Source organism: Syngnathus acus, chromosome 10 (assembly GCF_901709675.1).
Source record: "Syngnathus acus chromosome 10, fSynAcu1.2, whole genome shotgun sequence".
Taxonomy (NCBI): Eukaryota; Metazoa; Chordata; class Actinopteri; order Syngnathiformes; family Syngnathidae; genus Syngnathus; species Syngnathus acus.
Window position 1 is genome coordinate 5,857,765 of NC_051095.1, and position 21,781 is coordinate 5,879,545.

Genomic DNA, 21,781 nt, shown 5'->3' on the forward strand with positions numbered 1-21,781 from the left:
AAACCAGACACCCAAAAACACAAAATCACTTGTTTGCTTTTTCAAACGTATTGTAGCTGCTTTCCATATGAGCAGCAGTCGCTGACAAACACACCTGGGAAGGAAGAATTGAAGTCAAATACCATATTTACATTCAAATGAAAGCGTTTAGGTTTTCCGTGACAGTTTAATGAACCAACACAAAAGCGCTAAAAAAGCATAGTGGGCACTTGGATAAAGTTTAATGGATGATGACCAAAACAAACAAAAACATCAAAGCAAAAAAAAAAAAAAAGTCAAGTTCAACTGAGTAGATTTATGCAGTTTATGAATAAAAGTAAAAAATATACGTCAGTATCCAGACAGCTGCTCATTTTCTAAGCATTTCTTACCGGCCATTGCGGCCCGATTCAAATCTATATACACACACAATGTATACATTATCAACACGGGCATCTTCTATACATTTACGTGAGCGGAGTGTCAAACCCAGCGCAGCAAATCAAATGTAACAAAACAAATCAACTGCAATTGCATGTGAAGCACCATCAAAAAACACACACACACAAAAAGTCTGGCCTTTTTTCTTTGGTAGTGGAATGACACCCACGAGCGGAGCGTCTCGCTGATATCAAGTCGTCTTTCAAAGCAGCACAGTTGCTTCCGTGTAGCGCTTTGACTGAACTTCCCACACGTTGGAATTTTTGCATGGCAACCTGAGAAACGTTTTTTTCATCCCGTCAGTAATGTCCATATCCCACAGACATTCCCAATCCCAGACCGAGGCCCAGCCCCAGACTCTCCCTGAGCCCTCTCAGTTGCTCCTCTCCCAGCCGGATCTTGTCTTCCAGCTGCTTCTGCTCCACCAGCAGGGCTGCTTTCATCTTCACAAAGTGGCTGATGGGGACACAAAGCAGGCATGAGGTGGGAGCCATCGAGCAGCAGCGGGACCCTCCTACCTGTAGTCTCGGTGCTGCTCCGGAGAGAGGCATCGGGCCAGAACCCGGCTGACGGCCTGCTCCCTGCGGTCGACGTGGTCCTTCAAGTCCTGGGCCTCAGATAGCTGCCTCATGAGCTGGCGCTTTTTCTCCAGCAGGGAGAGCTAGAGAGCAGCCAGAGGAGCGCAAGATTGGATTGAGTTTCCTCCAGCGGAGGATGAGAAGACCGCCATCTGTTGAGAATGACCTCCTCACCCTCTCGTCATCTTCAGTTTCAGGGTTGAGCATGTCCAGCGCCGTCTCCACCCTCAGCAGACGCCCCGACAGCGACAGCAGCAGGCTGACCACCTTGTCCAGGTCTCCGATGAACATGCGGAACTTGTCCACCTCGTTGGGCTTGCACACGCCCACCACCATGCCCTCCACTTCCTCCCCCAGCTGCGCGTTGGCTCGGACGTCGTCCTGAAGCCCCCGCTGGGCTTCCCTCAGTACTCCCAGTTTCTTTCGCAGGCTCTCCATCAGCTGTCTCTATACGTGTGGACCGAAGGGGAGGCACCAAAAAAAAGCGGTTAAGACGGGCCGCCGAGCGACAGCAGGTGACGGCGAGGTAGCTCACCTTGTAGGTAAGCTCGTCGTCTTCTTCCCGCTCTCGGTCGGTCAAATCCTTCATCTGGGACAAGAGCTGAGCCTTGGCCGCCGACGTGCTGTAATAGGAGGAGCAACTGGAACTCGCGCCGGACTGCCTGACGGGGGAGGACGATGAGATATAACAAAAAGCTCGGGATATTCTTCTCTTCCCAGACTCAACTTTGCTTACCTGTCCAAGCTATCAGTGTTGTGGAAGGCCCCCTTCCAGCTCTCCGTGCCCGACTCTCCCTCACCGCTGTGAGGGAAGAGCTCTTCCAAGCTCAGTCTCTCCCTGCCGCTCTCCGGCTGCTCCTCCGCGGAGCTGCACTCCGTCCGGACGCTACCCACCGGATCGGCCCGCGGCTCAGTTAAGGTGTCGATGTCCGTCTCCAGGACGGTGGCCGGCAAGGCGAAGCAAGGAAGCTCGCTGGTGAGCGGCTCCTCCTCCGCGGGAAGTCCCTCGTCTTCCTGGAAGTCGTCGATGTCCGTTTCGAAAGGGACATCCAGTTCTGCCTCCAGGCTGTGGGTGGGACTCGGGCTGAGGGTGGTCTCCGACTCGGTTCCGGTTTCCTGGACTTTTGGTGTCTCAACACTCTGGACATACATCTGCTGCTGCTGCTGTTGCTTGTGGTTCAGCACAGAGAAGGATTCAGGAAGTAAAACACCACTGAGGTGTCCATTTGCCACAGCAAGTGGAAGCGTGTAATCGCTTTGAATTCCGGATGACAGAATTCGCTCCCACTCAGCTCCAGGTCCGGATGGTGGCTTGTGAGAATTCCACATCTCATCACTGCAAAGACACACAAGATGAAAACAATCTCGGGCTAGCAAATGAATAAGTGAGCATATTTTAGCGGACCTGTTTTGAAGCGCAGGCCGGGCTGCCGTCTCGCTCTCGTGCTGGTGGTCTAAGTAGGTCGGCATCACCGGCCTGAAGGCCCGCCTGGAGAACATGGGACTGGGTGGGGCGATGGAAAAGGAGAGCTCAGCAAAGTGAGGCGGATCGGCCGGGATGTGGGCGAAGGCGGCATCTGGAGTCCGAGGCTGGTGGCAGCTGCAACGCGGGCAGCCCTCCGCCACCGCTTCCTGCCTCTGCGGCGGGAGGCTATACGACCTCTGCCTGGACGGCTCGGCGCTAGAAAAGCGCTGCTCTTCCGAGGGCGGTTCCGTGCAGGGATGTTGCGGAGGGGCGGTCGAAGAAGAAGCAAATAGTGTGTGGTGCGATGATCGCCTGCGGTGGAACTGCTCCCACTTGGGCGGCGGGGGCCTCGGTGGTGGTTTCTTCTTCTTCTTCTGGCTCAGCGGGTCCTCCGCCGCGTCCGCTCCTTCCTCCACTTCCCTCAACATCGGGCCGACGGAACGTGACCGGCGCTGACCGGCATGGAGATCGTTTTCCGACATGGTGCGGCCCCACTGCGTGAGGGGGGCTGCCGCGTGTCCGTTGCAATCGTTTCTGTTGCCGATCGCCCGTCCCGGGCTCCACGATGGCTGATGATGCAGACCGATGCCGCCCGCAGGCTGCGACTCCCGTCTCCAGCCGGTGTAGTCTCTGTCACGTGTGTAAAATATTAACAAATTGAGTCATGGCTCAGATGGACCGACAAAAATCTAAGTATACCATGGAGCCCCCCCCCTTCTCATAAAAAAAAAAAAAAAAAGGGGGCCATTGATATGGATCGAAATCAACTGTCTCGAAGATTTATAATGATTAATGATTCATGTTAGCATGATGACTTTTCTTCCATAAAAGGATCTATTTTTTTCTTGGTTACATCGACAACGTTTCATTTGCTATTATTTCATAAACAGCTTGAAGCAAGCACACTTGGTCTCTTATTTGACAAAAGGTGGAGACCAGAGAGACTTTTAGCCTCCCGAAAGTGATGTTACACAATACGGGGTAAGAATTGTTTTTATTCATATCGAGCGAGGGTGTGAGAATATGCGCATCGAATACTTTGAGAAGTTTAAATGTGTTCAAAGAGGCCTCAGATTTTCACTCAGATTTTATTCAACAAATTTCTATTTTTTCAAAAATGTTTCCTTTTTGTTTGGGTTGAGACAAACTTCCTGGCATTTAGATTAAGATCAGGGAAAAACAAGCTGAGTGCACGTCCTAATAAAGCGGAATCCCCCATCCAGCCACTGGCTTCCATTTTAAGTCTGGATGATTGCTTTGCTTTCCACACTTGAAACTGATTCCAGCCAAGCAACAGCCAAGTATGACTGGAGTGGGCTTTCCTGCCAAGCCCTCAACAACCCCGACCACCCGTTCAAATTCTCCTGGAAGTCACTCGGGAACAATCAGGCAGAGAAGACAGACGTGAGCGCACATTTGCAGAAAGGTCACCGAATACATAAAAGAAATGTCTCACCTCTCCGTCAGGCTGTACTTTCTGTTCAGTTGGCTTGTTTCATGTTGCTGGGCAGGATACTGGGAGGACATTACCAGGTGATCACAACACAAAAAGATGGCGTTTTCTTGTTTTTTGTAAACATCACATATGTGATGATAAATTAGAAGCGGTCCCACTCACTTGTGTCGGCATGTCCCTCCTTCCCTGGTACAATGTTGGTTGGACTTGGCCGCCGTTGCTCGGATGCGAGTGGTCTTGACGATTCCCGTCTCGCTTCAAGCAAAACTCTTTCCTTTGCCTTCTCATCTCTTCCTCTCCTTCCTTCTCCAACTGGAGTTCCATCTGGCGTTCCCACAGTCTCACCCTTTCCTGTCGCTCTTTCTCCCTGAGCCTCTCTCTTTCCACTTCCCTTTCCTGTCGTTCCTTCTCCCGCTGCATCTCAACTTCTCGCGACGTGTTGTCCCTCTTTCTGTCCCGAGCGCTCTCCTCCCGTTCTTTACCCTGCGCGTGCTCCTTCTTCTTTTGTCTGTCGCACACCGACGGCCTTTTTTCTCGGTCTGCGCTTGAATGCCGCGGCTTTTCTCCCTGGTAGGAGTACCTCCGTTGGTTTGTGGACGGGCCCCGCTCGCTCCCTTCCTGATACTTCTGGAGTCCGGACGCCTTGCTGGTCTCTTCAAAGAACTTCCTCCTATCTGCAAAAGGAAGGATGTCGGACTCCTCCATCCGGGAACAGGAAGCGGAGTGGGCGCAGGTGGGCGCGGAAGTGAAGGCGCAAACGCCGTGCCTCGACACGCTCTCGCCAACGACGCCATACAGTCTACTGGGTTCCGGTTGGAGTTTATGCTCGGGAGTCCAACGCCAGCGGCGGGCCTTGCCGGCCGGAGCCGGCTCCTCCACCACTCGGACGCCGACACGGAAATTGGGAACGCCCGTGTCCATAATTTGAACGGATGTGGTCGTAGATGCTGAATCGTCACAATTCTGTTTGACCGAATTGATTGATTTCTCATCTTGTGCACCAAATATCACTTTGGTTTGGCTTTTGTTGACTTCAGCGTCCGGGTCTTCAGACTCCTCGTGGAGATCTGCACCGTCCTCTTCCTGGACCGTTTCCCCGCAAGAGATCAACCCTCCTGGGCCAGCGCTTTGTTGAAGTTGGGCCTTCTTCCTCTGGATCTCGTTTCGGAGGTTGGTCGCAAAGCGCTCGCTACGGCGACGGTTTCTCCGATGGTTCCTCGAAGAGTTTGGTTTTTTCGCCGTAGCGTCACTGACATTTAAGTTGACTTCACTTCTTCTCTCATCTGCCCTCTGCTCTTCCAGTAAAGTGTCGACGCTTGCGGCCGCACTAAGAGGCTCAAAATCTCCTCCGAGCATTTGGTCAGCAGGGTCCACCCCGCCTTGTGTTGATGGCTCTGCTGTGTCCTCAGGTGCGCTCACAGAGCGGCCCCAAGGGTGGAGATGTTGGATGGCTCCCCTTCCTTCCTCCGAGAGCACAGATTCAGGAGTGGAGCAGCAGCTTTGCCCCCATTTCTTGGGCGGCTCCCGGCAACGTTCCCGACTCTCCGCTGCATCTGGAGATGCTGAAGACCACCGACTACAAGAAGGATGACTGTAAGCTTCCGGCGAGGAGTTATTGCTAGTCAGCTGTGAACATCCAAGTTGTGTCTTATCGGCGTATTTTTGCCACTGAAGACCAGTAGAAGCGGAATGATTGATTTGCGACTCCTCCTGAAGCTCTACTGAAGCGTGTAAAGGGAACGAAGCAGGTCCGTCAGAGGCCGCAGGGAGCTGACGAACGGTTGCGTCCAACTCGTCTCTCAGATCACATTCGCTCTGACTGTAGAAGCATTCTAAATGGCTGCTTTCTTCGACTTGTTGGAAGCCGTTAGCAGTTCCCGGTTCATTGGTCGGAGAAGGCGCCGTTTCCCCGTAGGCGATATCAGTCGGAGCGGAAGCGCAACGTTGGTTTGGAAGATTAGGGCAACCCGGATTGTTCTCCAGCCTGTGGTCACTGTTTGGAGAGTGAGCGGGACTGCCGTGTGCTGCTATTCTGCATTCTCCATTTCTTATCAGGTCAAAGTCCCCGCCCCTCCATGACGAGGGTCTCTCTTTGGGTTTCTGCCTGGGCCTGTTCAATGAGCTGAACTTGAAGCCCACCCGCTGTGCCTCAGCCCGGGCCTCGTCGGATAAACGTCCGTCTGCGGCGGCGGCGGAGCTCGGACGAGTCGGCGCCAGGCTTTGCGGGAAGCCGTCGGCGGAGCATACGTCAACGGGCCTGAGCGGCACCGCGGTGTAGTCGGACATGTTTGAGCTGGTGGAGAAGGAGCTGTAGGCCGAGTCTCTCTTGCTGTTGAAGAGCGTCTGGTCTACGGGCGAATTGCGCGAGTCGGAGTAAGGCTGCGGGATGGGCGTGGCTGTGTCCAAGCTCTCCATGGAGCCCAGGGAACTGCTCCGATCGGTGGATGAGTAAGGTCTGCACAACTGGCCCCACTGCATGGGCAGGTCACTGAGGAGATTGGTAAAAAAAAAAAAAAAAAAAATGAATGACCAATAAAATGCACTTTTTAAACATATCGTAAGTAAATGAACACACACAAAAAATGCACAACTATTGTCTCGCTAAATAAAAAGGCCAGTTTGGTCTGTGTATTTAGATTTGACCTGCACAACAGTGGGAGGAAGAGAGGAAATGAGACAGGAGCAGGGACAGGAAATGACAGTCACCCGTGGCCAATGAGGCACGACGGGGAACATGCAAGCCAGCCGCTTGGCACAGACGCAGCGGCACCAAACACATTTCCAGCGTCCGCCTTGTGTGCACGGCACAAAGAAAGCGCCGTTTGCTGGACTTCTTCCTCTCTTTGTCCACTTGGTCTGGGAGTCGCATGCCATTGTGCGCACACACACACACACAAATACATCTTTTGCCATCTAAAGTGAGTCTAAAAGAGGAGTATGAAATAATTGATTCCTATCAGAGGCTGAAAAACAAAGACAAAGTCTATTTTTTGTTTTCTGACTCAGTCAAGTTCCCATTTCCTTTGAAGGAACAACATTTTCAACTTCACAAGTTAATAACACAAATAATAGAATACAACAAATGAATGAATCAACTGGAAAACACAGTTTGGGTGTGGAAATCAATTAGGTAAGTGGTTTTCAAACAAGGGTACCTGGACCCCTGGTGGTCTGCAAGCTAAAGATTGGTCATCTGCAAAAATTATTTTTGCAATCGTTCCTGGGCACAAATAAATCTGACTTAATAAATAAATAAATACATACATACATACATACATACATACATACATACATACATACATACGTACATACGTACATACATACATACATACATACATACATACATACACTTTCACTAGAAGTGGTAGTGTCGCTGAATTGGCGTTTTTGAAAAGATCTTTCCAAGATCCCATGTAAGGGGTCCCTGCACAAAACACGTCTGAAAACACATACTTATACACGAGACTATTTGGAGCCGTGTTTTTTTTTTTTTTTTTTTTGACAACGCAACATCCCAGTGATTCACCACTTCGGCTGTCCGGACTGTCCAAATATGAATCCTCCCGAGCAGACGCTCTCGACGTTGTCGCTTGAGATGTCAACACACTTTGGATGGAACGATTACGCACAAGGTCCACTCGACTGCAGCCCCGGTGGGACAATTAAATGCAAAACAAATTAAATCCTCATTGCCTGGCCAACAGACAGACAAAGAACAGCTCACTTTTCTGATTGGTTATCACACTCAAGTGTTGACTTAGAGAGTTATAAATAGAACAAGGGCCTTCCTGCGTGGGATTAAAACGCGATGATGTCAACCGTACGCTAGTGAGATTTGGCTACTGGCGGTGGCAACATACAAAATGAGGCACGAGTCCAACAGAACAGTCCAGTGAAGCCCAGTTTATCGGATTAGTGTAGTATTTGTAAACCAGGGGTGTCAAACATACAGAGCGAGGGACAAAACTGGTCCGTGAGGACAGAACACAAACGACTTTTTCACAAAAATGAACTGTTGTTGCTAATTTTGTCCACTAGATGGTGCACTGATGACCACTAAAACGACATTCCGAAATGTGGCTGTTATACAAGATTCAAAGGAAAGATTTTTGTTAATTGTACACTGCAATTAGAGAACAAAAGGGAATATTTTCAGAATGCACTTTGCAGTAAATAAATGGACCTTTCTTGATATAAAAGCTAATCAGGCTACAACATTTGGGTGGAAGTAGCCCCTGAATTGAAATGAGTTTGACACCGCTGTTCTAAACCTTTACATGAGTGCTACTTCACACACAACACTTACAACCAGCATACAAAGAAAATCCACGGGCATGCATTTTCTCTGCTCTGTGGTAACAATGACTAGTACAGTTTGGTTGGGGACCTTCCCTGCCTTTTCCTTTTGCCCTAAATTCCAAAGCATTAACATCCAGTAAAGCTCAGTGCTGCCCATCCGATTGTGGCGTAAAGCGGTACTGCATCCAAGATGTGCCACTCTAAGTTCTGTTGTTGCTCACCTGTTGTCACTCGTGTTCCAGGTTAGCGTGCAGGCGCAGGGGTGGGGCTGCATGGCAGGTGGAGCAGGAGGCGGGGGCAGCGGGGGGGAGTCGGCCGGGAGAGGGAGACACGGCGGGGGAGGCGGAGGAGTAGGGGGCACTTCGATCGGAAGCCAGGAGGGAGGTCTGATGTGTGGGATGCTGCGCCTGCACAGACAAGCAGGTAGAAGAAAATGGTGACAAAACGTTCGGGATATTAAGCTTCAGGGGAAATTACACAATAAACCTTACTAAATTGCATTATAACTAGTTCGATGCGTCGATGAGACCCTCGCTGCCACCTACTGTGGTGAATGTGTAATTACACTTTAACCTAGCATATTCCCTGGGGTCACACATGCCGCCTTGGCATCGCACCGTGCCAATTCTGCTCGTCATGACAGTGAAATGTACTGTGACCTCCGTGCTTGGAAGGGGGAGGGGGGGCGGAAATTGACGGAATGCCGGATGTTGGCACCATGAGGAATAAGCAAGGAAAGCAAAGCAAAGCAAAGCCTTTCGGATTGTGTCGCGTAAAACAGAAACATTTCCGGTGACAAACATAGTCCTTCCTTGTACGTCTGTAAGAAAGCAGGAATTAAACAATTGCAAAATATCACTTCTTGAAAATTCAAGTAATAATTAAATGAAGAATTATTTTCTGGAAAGTTCCAGAAATTCTGCCGATGAATGCACGCTGGCTATGGTCTGTGCCTTCGCTGCATCCTGGCGAAACTTTGCAAAAAAGACTTTTGCGGCAGTTCCACAAAGAAGCTGAGAGTGCATCCACGCTGGACGAGAGAATTGAAATGACGACGGAAATCAAAAGAGAAGCGTCACATTGAGAAAGGATCTGCCGGAATGTGCCATTTCATGGAGCAACAGCTGAACGATAACGCAAAGGTCGATCGCGAGGCGCCTAATCTGACTCACAGCCACACGTTACATTCGCCCGCCAATGCCAGACAAAAAGATAAGCGGCCAGACAAAGACGATAAGAAATGTTGCTGCTCACAACAGAACTGGATCACGTTGACGCGGAAACCCACCAGAATGACGGAACTATCCAAAGGCAAATGTCAAGTTCAACGCATTTGCTCTCCACGTCCAAACAATGAAGCCTCTGAGATCCCGGATTCTGGGCTCAAGCTCCTCCTTTCACTGGACCGGAGCACCCGGCCGTGACCACCAAGGGGGGCCTCGGAAAAAGGGGATCCCGGCGAGGAGTTCGCGGCGCCGGCGGCTCCGGACTAAGCGGGAAAGGCCGGACAAGTATTTTCACGTGCCCTCTCCATCCTTGTCCCTTCTTCCTCGCTCCTTCTTCTCACTCCAAAGTGTGACTTTTTCTCGCTCCCGCCCTGTCCCTCCCGTTCTCTCTCTCCCATCTGCCTCCTTCGTACGCAGGATGCGTGAGTCAGTCCCAGAGGAAGTTTGTGGAGGGCAGATAAAGTACGGCACCGCCGCTAAAATAATAGCAAAGGGTTCCGTGCTGTTATTGTTTGATGGGGAGGAAAATGCGGAGGTACTTCCTCCTCCTAAATGGCTTTGAGGAAAGGTGACAGACAAGGGGGCTTTTTTCCATTCCAAAAACAACATATGCTGAAAGAGGAGCTCTGAAGGAGAACAGTTGCACTCATTCGAATGAGACCGACCAAAGTAACGAGACGGGGACCGGATCGTTTTTTCGCAGTCATAAATAAAGGACTATTGTTATGTTGTTTGTCTACCTGTGCTGCTGTACTTTTTGTGTTCAAACATCTGTTGCTTAAAACATTATAAAGCTGCCACATAGATTACCTTTCTTAGCCTTTCTATGGCATTTTGCATAGCACGTTAGCATGAAGCTAAAAAGATTGATCTAAAGCAAAGTCATATGGTTATTTTATATGCTGTAGTTTGAGCGTCACTGACTATCTCGAAGCCTCTTTTTGAAAATGTGTTCAGCATATTTTGAAATGAGTTGCGTTTAGTTTACGGCCAGCGTACCAAACTTGGTCCGTGTGTTGGACGGTTAGTTACAACTAACAACCTGAGGTCATTAGTGGCCTTAAACTATTTCCTGGGCAGACTCCATGAGGATGTGTGTTACGTACATACGCGTTGCTTGACAGATTCTTTACATTCCGCACGTTGCCTTCAAAGGGCTGATGCTCACCTCCTCCGCTTGCTGCCGTTGTGTTGCCGTCTGCCATTTGTTTGCTTTAAGGCTCTTAAGGTGTGTGTGTGTGTGTGTGTGTGTGTGTGTGTGTGTGTGTGTGTGTGTGTGTGTGTGTGTGTGTGTGTTCCATGTCATCGGATACAGGCACATATTATGCCCAAAAGGAATGATGATTGGTCATTAAAAAAAACTACTAAGAAAATAATTTACATTACATGAGCCACAACTATGGCTTGTGAAGGCAACACAGAGGCGGCAATCTGATTGGATTAAAAATAAATAAATACACAGACCAAGAAAAACGCAAGCAATTGTAAACTGTTTGGCGTCGATGAATGGGAACAAAATAGTGTGATACCTTGAGATACGAGTATAACCTGTTCCATGGCAGTGCTCGTAACTCAAAACACTTGAACCTCAAATTAACTTTCCCAACTGAAATGAATGAAAATTCCACTAATCCGTTCTGACCTTGAAATATTTCTTGCTTCACGGGTTTTCATTGTTGCCTATGGCGTTTTCCGTTATATGTTAGCATTAAAGCAGCAGACTCAAGCAAAAATTCACTTTTAAGTTTACTTTGATAGTAAATTTGAACTGAGTGAGCGAGTGAGTGAGCGAGAGGTCTTGAGGAATCCCAAGAATGTGTATTGTTGGTTTGGGGAGGCAGTAGTGGGGGTCAGACTATTGTGTTGCAAGCTTCTTGGCAGCGCACTCAGTCCTGCACTGGTCCCCGGAGAGCCGGTGGCACTACAGCTAAACAACGGCATGTGTGCGTGTGTGCGCGCAGTCAAACTCCCAAACAATTATGCATGAATGTGAGCCAGCAAAAGTCTTTGTGGTGCAGTGAACCAGCATCTGCTAACAACAGATAAGCGGCAGTCAGCAAGTGCAAGGCAAACCAGCTGATGCTTTGCCACCAGCTGCGACTCTGCTTCGTTTCCAACTAGTTGTGATTTTTCTTCCATTTTAAAGTGCCGTTTGAAAATTAAAAATGGAACTCAGTTTGATCAGAGGCTAAAAGTGAATTCAAGAAAATAAATGAAAGTCGTACAGATGATAAAATGTATTTTTAAATGTACGAGAGCTTGAAAGTATATATGAAAAAAATATTATTTCTAAATTGAGTCTACTCAAGTACAGTATTCGTACGACTTGCCATCTTACTCTGCTTCCCACAAACGTCCAAAGTTGAACAGGATACGACTTTGGGAAGAAGAGGAAATTGCGCACAAGTGGCGGAATGTCCATTTGCGGCAAAACAGGAAAGGCAGCGAGATGAACATTTCCAGGTGATGGCAACAAAACCGTCACGAGGATTTTTCTCATCCGAAAAATGAATTACGAACGAGCCAAAGGTTCAACTGACCACAATCATGTGGGAGGAAGCCCACGTAGTGAAAGAACATGAACGAATGGCACGTTTTTTTTTTTTAAACTTTGCATTCTTGATCCTCACTGACTTGTTTAAGCACGTACAAAAAAAGCTTCCTTGCTGAAATCCAACCCAAAACGGACCAAAACATAAACCGCCGTCCACCCGAGCTTCTGGCCGGCACTTGGAATTCTCGTGGTTTCCCCATATTTAGCCTGCGAGCCTCCCGCTGGCTCGTTTTTCTGTCGGGAAACCAAGATGCTTGATGGGAACACGTTGCGACCAAATGTCCATCACAACATTCAAGAATTTATCTGGTCAACAACGGCCCAGAAACGCACACAAAATCCCCAAACAACAACAACAAAGAAATATCAAAAAACATTTCCAAGCCTCTTGCAAAAGAGAAGCTTGGCTTTCCACGCTGACATCATCGGGTAAAAATCCAAAATGCTGTGTGAGGGTTTGCGCGCGTCTTCTGCAAACTCAACTGAATCTAACAGCTTTGAAAAAGCAGGTTTGTTTTGCTTCTATATAACACATTGTCATTACGTATAATCAAATTATAATTCATTATTGAATAAGTAATAATAATGCTCATTTTATTACACAAGTGGACACTCTTTGGTGCTTTCATTTGATCCACTACTTTTCAAATGTCACTAACAAATGAGGTTAAAAAAATAAATAAATACAAAAAATAAATCATTTTTTCCCCTAACTTTATCATTTATAAAGTGAAATCTAGGCTTTTGTGACAAATCTGCCCCTAAAAGCGTACCGTATGAAAACCAAAGCAAAATTTCCAAATCGAAATAATGCAAATCCAATCAATCTGTTCCAGACAGCCAAAAAACAAATGTTTTGGAGAATAGTTTAACATACAGAAAACCTTATCAAAAATGTAAATGACTATTACAATGGATGAATGAGCATTAAAGATCAGTTTTACTTTTTATTAACAAAAGGTTCATTCCGCAACCAGACAGCCAATGACTGAAGCTTCGCCGAGTAAGCCTGGCAATAATTTCATCAAAACAAATAGCGCAAAAGCAAATGTTTGGAAAAATGGGGAATATGAAAACGGAGCTTTTGTAACACTCATTCATGGCTCCTTGGGGTTGGAGGGGGAGATTTTACCTCCTGACGGCGAGCTTGAGGATCCTGTAGGAGCCCTTGATGAGGATGAGCGCCTCCTGTCGGCTGCCGTAGAGGGCCGAGCCGTTGATGTTGATCAGCTCGTCGCCCACTCTCAGCTTCTCGCAGCGGGCCGCCTTGCCTCCCTCCTCAATCTGGACCACACACACACCGGAAAATGTTACCCTCACAAAAATTTGGAAGGTGACCGTCACCATGGCAACTTTCCCTTTCTTCATGGCGCATCTTCAGATGGCATGCACAAACTCACATTCCTCTACAATGCGTGCGCATGCAGACAGGGTGAGGTCACGTTCGCCATTTGAAAAAGTGAGACAGAGAATAAGAACTGCTCTGTGCACTTTCTATACACACACACACACACGCACACACGCACGCACGCACGCACGCACACACGCACACACACACACACACACCCTTCATTTTTATTTAAGTCCAAGTGGGAAATTCACCTTGTGTGTGTGTGCGCGCGTGCACGTGTGTGTGTGTGTGTGTGTGTGTGTGTGTGTGTGTGTGTGCGGCTAACTTCCCATGATTATACCCTGGAAAAATCCCACGTTGGCCACAACCTGTCAGTACTCAACAATCACCTGATATACACACACACGCACTCACACACACACACACTCATCTAACTGTATTTAACAAGAGGTTCTTTCATCACTAACAATCCCCACCAGTCTGATGAGTGTGCGTTTGTGTGCTCAGACAGATCGGATTAACACACTGAAATAACCATAAAGTGCAGATGTGTGTGTGTGTTTGTTTATGTATGTGTAAGGCGGTGGCTCCACGCAAAAAGGCTGCAAGTGAAACTTGACATTAGTGTGAGGTCAAGGCCGAGAAAATGATAGATTCTCGCTTGGACAAAGTCTGTCAACAGTGTGTGTGCGTGTGTGCGTCTTTCCACAAACGGAAAAAGGGGCAGAAGCTCATTTGTTTTTGAGGATTCAATGGTGCAGCAACACATGTAGACAGACAACAACTGTACTCACTATCATATATTTATCCTCTACAAAGAAAGAATTATCTTGGTGACGTACTAATGAGCTGAGGAATTCAGACGTCTCAATTGACACTATGTCCGCCTGTCTGTCTGTCTTGTACTCCTCGCAGAAGGAGCAGTGCAACAGATATACAGTAGATGCTGCTGGATTCTTTTTCTTTCTTTTCTTTTTTTTGGGGGCGGGGGAACGCCTGGAACGGATTAATGCATCTTTATTCATCTTCAATGATAAAAGACGCTTTGAGCAAGTCAAGTCACGAGTGTTTCACCAAGTGCCAACATCCACACCTCTATAAAGTGTTTGCTTTCAAAATACTACAAGTCGTCCTGCGGTGGCGCTCTAACGCCCATTAGCCATCCAGAAGAAGAACATCTGTTAGCGTTTGGCTCCTAACAAAGACGCCCTCAGACAATCCAGAAGACCTCAAAGTGGTGAACAAGGAGAGGAACCGCGGCACGTCGGACAAATACGCTTTGGACCTCTGCCCTCCGCTCGCAGCCGTGTGAGCTTCTCCTCCCTTCCTCGTACAAGGCCTTCTTTATCAAAATGGGATGAAGGGAGGGGGCCCGCATGGAAAAAGGAAAAGCTCCCACGCTCACAGAGTAGGAACCGGCCGCAAGTTACGAGCCGTCGCCGTTGCTCGCTCCGTTTTTTGTTTTTTTTTTGGGCTTGATATTGCAGGCCAAAGTTGGACTTTTGAGCCAGCTTCAAATGTGCAGTCAAGTGAGCACCGGCATACTCGTGGCTGTTTATTGATTCAAAATGAGAACACTTGCGAGCAAATGCTAAATGGCCAACCACATGATGTCATTTGCTAGGCCACACCCCTTTAAAGGCGCACATCAATACGCGAACAAAAACCACTATACACTATTATCGTTGTTGTTTTTTTTTTTAAATTTGTAGTTTACATTAAAAAATCCAAATGTGTGTTTCAAAGAGCGGAACACAAATCCCAACTTGATGTCATGGCTCTCGCGGTAAGGGGCGGAGTCAGCGAGGTTACGCGCACAATGAGAGTTTTGTCTCCATTTTCCACCTCCATCTCGACTCTGGCCAAGCTTAGCCACCAGTGCTGAGCTCCCGCCCTGGAATGTGCATCTAAAGTGGCAAGAAACTGTAAACATGACAACAAGAAAAATGGGAGGACAGGATGACAAAGCAGGCCTCTGGTGGAAAAGCCAAAGCAGAAGCGCAACCAAAAGGAAATGTTCCCGGCAAGAATGAATCATGTTAGAAAAGGGGCGACAGCAACATTTTGCAGCAACACACAGACCCAACTTTCTCGGAATTTTTTTTTTTGGTGCAAAATTCTACATAACCACAATACCAGCAGTGTTAATGGGAAATGAAATACCACTTGAACTAAAGTTGCACTTATTAGTTCGTTAATGTCCGGTCGATTGTTTTATTTAATTATTTTACATTATGACTTTTGTTTCCATTTATAATAACCCATCTGAGTGGTGCTATTTCTTTTGTGCGTATGTGACTGAGCAGTCACTAAAAAAATGAGCTTTACTTTCAAACTAAAAACGTAAACAGAGATTTACACTGAGTATTTAACATTTAGTTCACTAGCTTAATGCTAATGCTAACTAGCATTCTCGATGCAGTACTTTAACGCTTAAAGCAAGAAATTGAACACAAGCAGCTAAGCAACATAAGTAGCCAATATAACACACACGTTTTTTGTCCTGCGCAAAGAACAACTGAATATTAGTGTCGCTTTGATGAGCTGAGACGAGTTGCGACACCTTAATAAACAGTATATGCATCCGGGTTCTACTGCCCCCAGGTGGCCAAAACGGCAAGAACAACATAATAGCCATTCAAGCGACGGAGTGAGACACAAATGGTTTGAATCGAATTTCAGTCAATTTAATTATATTATCACTGCATGCTTTTATAGAGTCCGATATCACAGATTAAAATACGCGTTACAACATTTTTGTTATATTTAAAGTTAAAAAAAAAAAGAAAAGATTAAAGTCCAAGTTATATTGTGGTCATTTTGGAATAAATTGTTAACGTGTTGAAATGACACAAAAAAATCAAGGGCCTCAAATTGACTGGAACCTCCGCCCGCTGTGTCCAGACGCTGCCCGGGTGAAAGCGCTTAAGGCTCCAGATTGCAGATAGACACATTCCAGACACACCCAGAGACACACACACACACACACGCATGCATGCACGCACACACACACTTGAACATAGGCACACACTAAAGTCCAAAAATCATTAGACAAGATGCACATCACCTGAACAGAGACAAATAACCAACTCGTGTGGCACAATATTCATGAAACACACACACACACACACAAGGTGCATATGCGTCACGAATATTTGCAGTCTCGCTTATTGTTTGTACACAATTGCTGTGACGTCACATGTGTTTTTGCTTAGTCAGGACAATAACACACACTGGACAATTGCATTGCTATCTGATGGCACCACCCAGAAGACTGCCTGGAGTCTACTTTTACTGGAATAAAAAAACTAAAACACGCACGCACACGCACACCCTGGGGTCACTGCATTGCCCGCCTTCCAGCATGTCCAAAAATTCTTTGGCACAATCTTGAGTTTTGTGTCAACATTGACAGCGGCAGAAGGAGAGATGAGGAGAGGAATGTGCTCATTGGCGATGTCTCACTTGGATAGAAGTACATGCATACGTGTGTGTGTGTGTGTGTCTGATCAGGGATTGGGAATCTTGCCACACTTGCATCTTTTCCACATCACCACTGACAATAGTTGGGCAATTGAAAAATGTTTACGTTGTGCAAGCTAGTGACGTGCCCGGCGGCCGACGTGCCGTCACACAACTGATGATGGGTGTGTGACGCACACGCACGGACGTCTGCACACACCCCGCAGCAGCAATTTGTTGTGCTTCTGTTGGAATGTTGACCAAATGGCTTCAATCCTTCTGCTGTCTTAAAAGCCTGGGGGACCCCACCTCCCCACAAGCTGCCCCTCAGACAAAGGGCACACACTCTCATAGGGCTGGGCATCAGCACACACACACGCACGCACACACACCAAATTCTGCGTATCTGTTGGACTCTCACGCGGAACCAGAACAGCTCACACAAACACTCAGACCTTCTGAGCTTGACATCGCCACAGGACACAAAAAAGCTACACAGTCCAGTTTGATTTTTATCTCTCCCACTCACATTTTCCCAGCGTGCGCGTCTGTGTGTGTGCGAGTTTCCAGATGAATGAGCTATGCTTTTCCACTGCCTGGCCGGGTCAATGGAGATGGAGGCTGTGCAAAATGTACACCATAGACAGTCATGTGACATAAAAGTACACAATCAGCCACAGCAATGACTCCTGGCAGTCAAAGTCATACATACACACTTGTTAATGAGGACACTGCAATAAGACGCTGCCAAAGTTCTGGAGTGTTCCTTGACTTTGCTTCAAAGCTGAGAAGCCTCAGCGGTAAACAAACACATTGTCGCTCAGCTTCAGACTTTACAAACACAACAGTGTCAACAGATTGGATCTCTGCATGGTTCAGAAAGATTCTCCAACATTGAAACAAAACAGGTGGCTACTTGAAGTACCAATCTGTCCCAAAATTTCAAACTGACTTCACTTTGAATAACAGAAATAATGCAATAGATTAAGAGACGCAAGGTATTTCCCATCCGTTGCCCTTGAGAGAATGTTCTGATGTTGTCAGGAACATGTTGGGAAAGTCAAGGTAATGCTGGCTAGCCGTTGATTTGAAGAAATGACAAAATATGAAAAGTAAGCATTACGTTAATTGATAAAAGAGGCATGTGATTTTGTATTGAACATTTTTTTCGTGGTACTGTCCCAAAAACCGCTATTGTACACATTTGCCAGTAAAAATTACAAGTGCAATAATTTATCAACAACTAATCAATAATCAAATTGACAACTATTTTGAGAACGGCTTATTTACAGAGCTTGTTTTACTTCAAAGGGTGAAAATCCTCAGAATTTCAGCCTCTCAACAGTAAAGATTCTCGCAAGATTGATTATCATAGTGTTTTCTAAATAAAACTTTTGCAAACACACCTTTTACTTTGAAAAACAACATTTTTGACGATTTTCTGACAGGCGTTACAGACCAAATTGGTAAATCAGCGTCATTTTACGTTAGTCCATTGTCAATTTGAAATGACATCCTGTTTTTCAACAAATCAGAGTAAGTGCATTATAATAATGAAACAAACGCATCTACATTGAGTACTCGTAGTACGTACTCCACAGTGCACAAGGGAGTTGGGATGGAATCAAGCGAGCCACGTTGGGCAACAATGCAAAGGCCAGGCGAACATGCAGCGACTTTGCGAGAACGCCTGACTCACTTTGGTGATGACGAGCGGCTCTCCGTGCTCGGTGCCCCCCTTGAGCGTGAAGCCCCACGGCGCGCCGCCGCTCAGCTGCACCTGAATGCGGTGGAAGGAGACGAGCTGCTCCACCGTCTCCATAATGCCGGTTGTCGTCGTCGCCGCCGCCGCCGCTTCCCCATCGGCGCCGTGGCCACAATGGATGCACTAGCCGCCGAGTCGAGCAAAGGACGCGAGCAGGGCTGCTCAAGAGAGTGGGAGGGACTTGGGCAAAGTTTGGAGAGCCACTTCGTAGCCCCGCCTACTGGCTCGACCCCCAGGGTATGATTGACGGCAAGTTCCGCCAATGGGAACGCAAAGGTTGCCATGCCGCTCAAAACTCCTACTTGTGGAGTAGTATGCGCTCTTAAGTCTACGCTAATAAGAAAATTCAGCGAGGCATTAAACGTTAACTAGTAGAAATGTAGAATGTCGGAAGTAGCACTGGTCGAAGTCAGTTGTCAACTAGTGCGCAGTATTGCCTCACTAGCGTTCCCTCTAAGATAAGATAAGAGGAACTTTATTAATCTCACGTGTGAGAAACTGCATGTAACAACAGCTCGATTTACAGGAAGGTACAAGTTGGGGGATAAAAGTGCAAAAAGAGACTTCAGGAGACTTCAGGACCGTAGTCCTCCGGCATAATAAATAGAATACACTATAAAAAAAATAAATATGGAAAAATAACAGCAATTGTAGCAAAACTAAAAATATGCGCTATGAATATTTACAGAAAGGAGATAAAAAAGTGGTAAAGTGTCGTAAAGTGTATGGAGTTTAGCAGTGCTAATTACAAAGAGAAATATTGCACGGGTTATAGGAGTGAAATAGATCTATGCATTGTGTGGCAGAAAATATTGCACATTGGGCTTAAATTGCACATTGGGGTTAAGAATTGCACGTTACGGGGAAAGTATTGCACAGAAGGATGTGTTTACAGGTTGTCATTGTACAGCCTGATTGCGGTGGGGATGAAGGAGCTGCGATAGCGTTCCTTCTTACACGGGGGGAGTCTGAGTCTCTGACTGAAGGAGCTGCGCAAGTTCTCCAAAGTCAGATGCAGTGGGTGAGAGGGGTTGTTCCTGATGGATGCTAGCCTAGCTAGCACCCTCCTCTCGCCCACCTCCTCAACAGTGTCAAGAGGGCAGCCCACCACAGAGCTGGCCCTCTTAACCAGTTTGTTAAGCCTCTTCCTATCCCTCTCTGTGCTGCTCGGAGCCCAACAGACCACAGCGTAGAGGATGGCAGAGGCTACCACTGAGTCATAAAAGATTTTTAACAGAGGCCTGCTCACTCCAAAGGAGTTGAGTCTCCTCAGGAGGTGGAGGCGACTCTGTCCTTTCTTGTAGACGGCGTTCATGTGATCAGTCCAGTTCAGTTTATTGTTGAGGTGAACACCCAGGTACCTAAAACTGTCCACGACCTCAATGTCCCGACCCTGGATGTTCACCGGTGAGTGGGGAGGTGCTCCTCTCCTAAAGTCAATCACCAGCTCCTTCGTCTTACTGGTGTTCAAGCACAGGTGATTGTGCTCACACCAGTCCACAAAGGCGCTGATGGCCGACAGGTACTCCAGCTCGCCCCCCTTAGACATACAGCCAACAATAGCTGAGTCATCGGAGAACTTCTGGAGATAGCAGATATCAGTGTTATACGTGAAGTCCGAGGTGTACAGTGTGAAAAGGAATGGAGACAGGACTGTGCCCTGAGGTGCTCCAGTGCTGCAGACTACCACCTCTGATCGGCAGCCATGCAGTTGCACGTACTGGGGCCGGTTAGTGAGGTAGTCAATGGTCCAGTCAGTGAGGTGATGGTCCACTCCAGTGTCTAGCATCTTCACTCGTAGCAGGGCCGGCGAGATGGTATTGAAGGCACTGGAGAAGTCAAAGAACATGACCCTCACAGCGCTGCCGGCGGACTCCAGGTGGGTGAGCGTCCGCTGCAGCAGGTAGATGACGGCGTCTTCCACCCCAATGCCGATCTTGTAGGCAAACTACAGCGGATCCAGAGTGGGGCTCACCACGGAGCGGAGGTGGCTGAGAACCAGGCGTTCCATCACCTTCATGATGTGGGAAGTGAGGGCGATGGGTCTGAAGTGGGCCGGTTCCTTGGCGCGCGGTGTTTTGGGAACTGGGACGATGGAGGATGTCTTCCATGCGCTGGGCACCTTCGCCAGGCTGAGGCTCAGGTTGAGGAGGTGGCACAGAACATGGCAGAGATCATCAGCACATGTCCGTAGCAGCCGGGGGGAGATGCCATCCGGTCCCGGGGCCTTTCTCTGTTTCAGCTTCCCCAGCTCTCTCCTCACCTGAGCAGGAGTGAAGGAGAGGGGAGGGGGCTGAGATGAGGTTGAAGGCCGTGGTGAGTCATTGAGAGAGATGAGTGATTGTCCATGTGGTGGGCGGGAGGGTGTTAAGTGGCCATGAAGCAGGGGGGAGTGGGTTGATTGTCCATGAGGCAGGCGGGGGGGTGGATCCAGGTATCCAGGCAGTGGGAGGCTGGGGGGGGCAGCGGACAGGGGGGAGAGAGGGAGTGGGGACAGGCCAAACCGGTTGAAGTGCTGGTTAAGCTCATCCGCCCAGCGTTGATCCCCGTCAATGCTGCCACTCGCTCTCCGTCCAGAACCAGACATAGTCCTCAGGCCACGCCACACATCCCGCACGTTCCTCTGTGCGAGTTCCTCCTCCATCCTCCTGGCGTACTCCCGCTTTGCTTCGCGGATCGTCCTCTGGAGCAGATGCTGCAGCCTCTTCTGCTCCTCTCTGTCCCCGCGTCTAAAAGCCCACCACTTCTTGTTGATAAGGGCTTTCAGATGCGGGGTCATCCAGGGGTGGTTATTTGAGTAGCAACGCACCCTCTTAGTAGGTATTGTGCTCTCAACGCAAAAATTAATGTAATCCGTGATGCAGTCAGTGAGGGCGTCGATGTCCTCGCCATGATCACTGTAGAAAACTTCCCAGTCGGTAGACTCAAGGCAGCTTCTCAGATGTTCAATGGCTTCCTCGCTCCACACCCTCACTTCCTTTACCTGCGGGGGGTCTCTTCTCACCTTGGGTGAGTATTGGGAGGTGAGTAGTACCAGGTTGTGATCCGAGCGGCCCAGAGGGGGGAGGGCAGAGGCTGTGAATGCTCCCTCAGCATTGCAATAGAAGTGGTCCAGTATCTTATTGTCCCTGGTAGCACAGTTTACGTACTGAGTGAAGGTGGGCAACGTGGAAGACAGAGAGGCATGATTGAAATCACCGGTAAT

The 21,781-nt window shown here is 48.1% G+C and overlaps 1 protein-coding gene across 3 annotated transcripts; it reads right to left on the reverse strand.

Annotated features, from left to right (window-relative positions):
• Positions 1-197: 197 nt before the first annotated feature.
• Positions 198-18,739, reverse strand: shroom4 (shroom family member 4). Of its 3 annotated transcripts, XM_037262569.1 has the most exons (11): positions 18,511-18,739; positions 13,131-13,282; positions 8,440-8,625; positions 4,082-6,407; positions 3,920-3,978; positions 2,404-3,093; positions 1,735-2,334; positions 1,534-1,660; positions 1,173-1,445; positions 939-1,081; positions 198-876 (listed from the first exon to the last, which is right to left on the reverse strand). In XM_037262569.1, exons 1-11 carry the CDS (start codon positions 18,631-18,633, stop codon positions 720-722), a joined length of 4,836 nt encoding a protein of 1,611 aa, XP_037118464.1. In that variant the 5' UTR covers positions 18,634-18,739; the 3' UTR covers positions 198-719. The 3 variants fall into 3 exon arrangements, with proteins under 3 accessions (XP_037118464.1, XP_037118467.1, XP_037118466.1); XM_037262572.1 differs by lacking the exons at positions 13,131-13,282; positions 18,511-18,739 and adding an exon at positions 9,507-9,861; XM_037262571.1 differs by lacking the exons at positions 13,131-13,282; positions 18,511-18,739 and adding an exon at positions 9,473-9,861.
• Positions 18,740-21,781: the final 3,042 nt, after the last annotated feature.

Coding starts and splice junctions, on each gene's coding strand:
- shroom4 (XM_037262569.1), bottom strand. CDS start 18,633: ATGGAGACGGTGGAGCAGCTCGTCTCCTTCCACCGCATTCAGGTGCAG. Junction 3,979..4,081: donor GGAGGGACATGCCGACACAA/GTGAGTGGGACC, acceptor ATGTCCTCCCAG/TATCCTGCCCAGCAACATGA. Junction 1,661..1,734: donor AACACTGATAGCTTGGACAG/GTAAGCAAAGTT, acceptor CTCCCCCGTCAG/GCAGTCCGGCGCGAGTTCCA.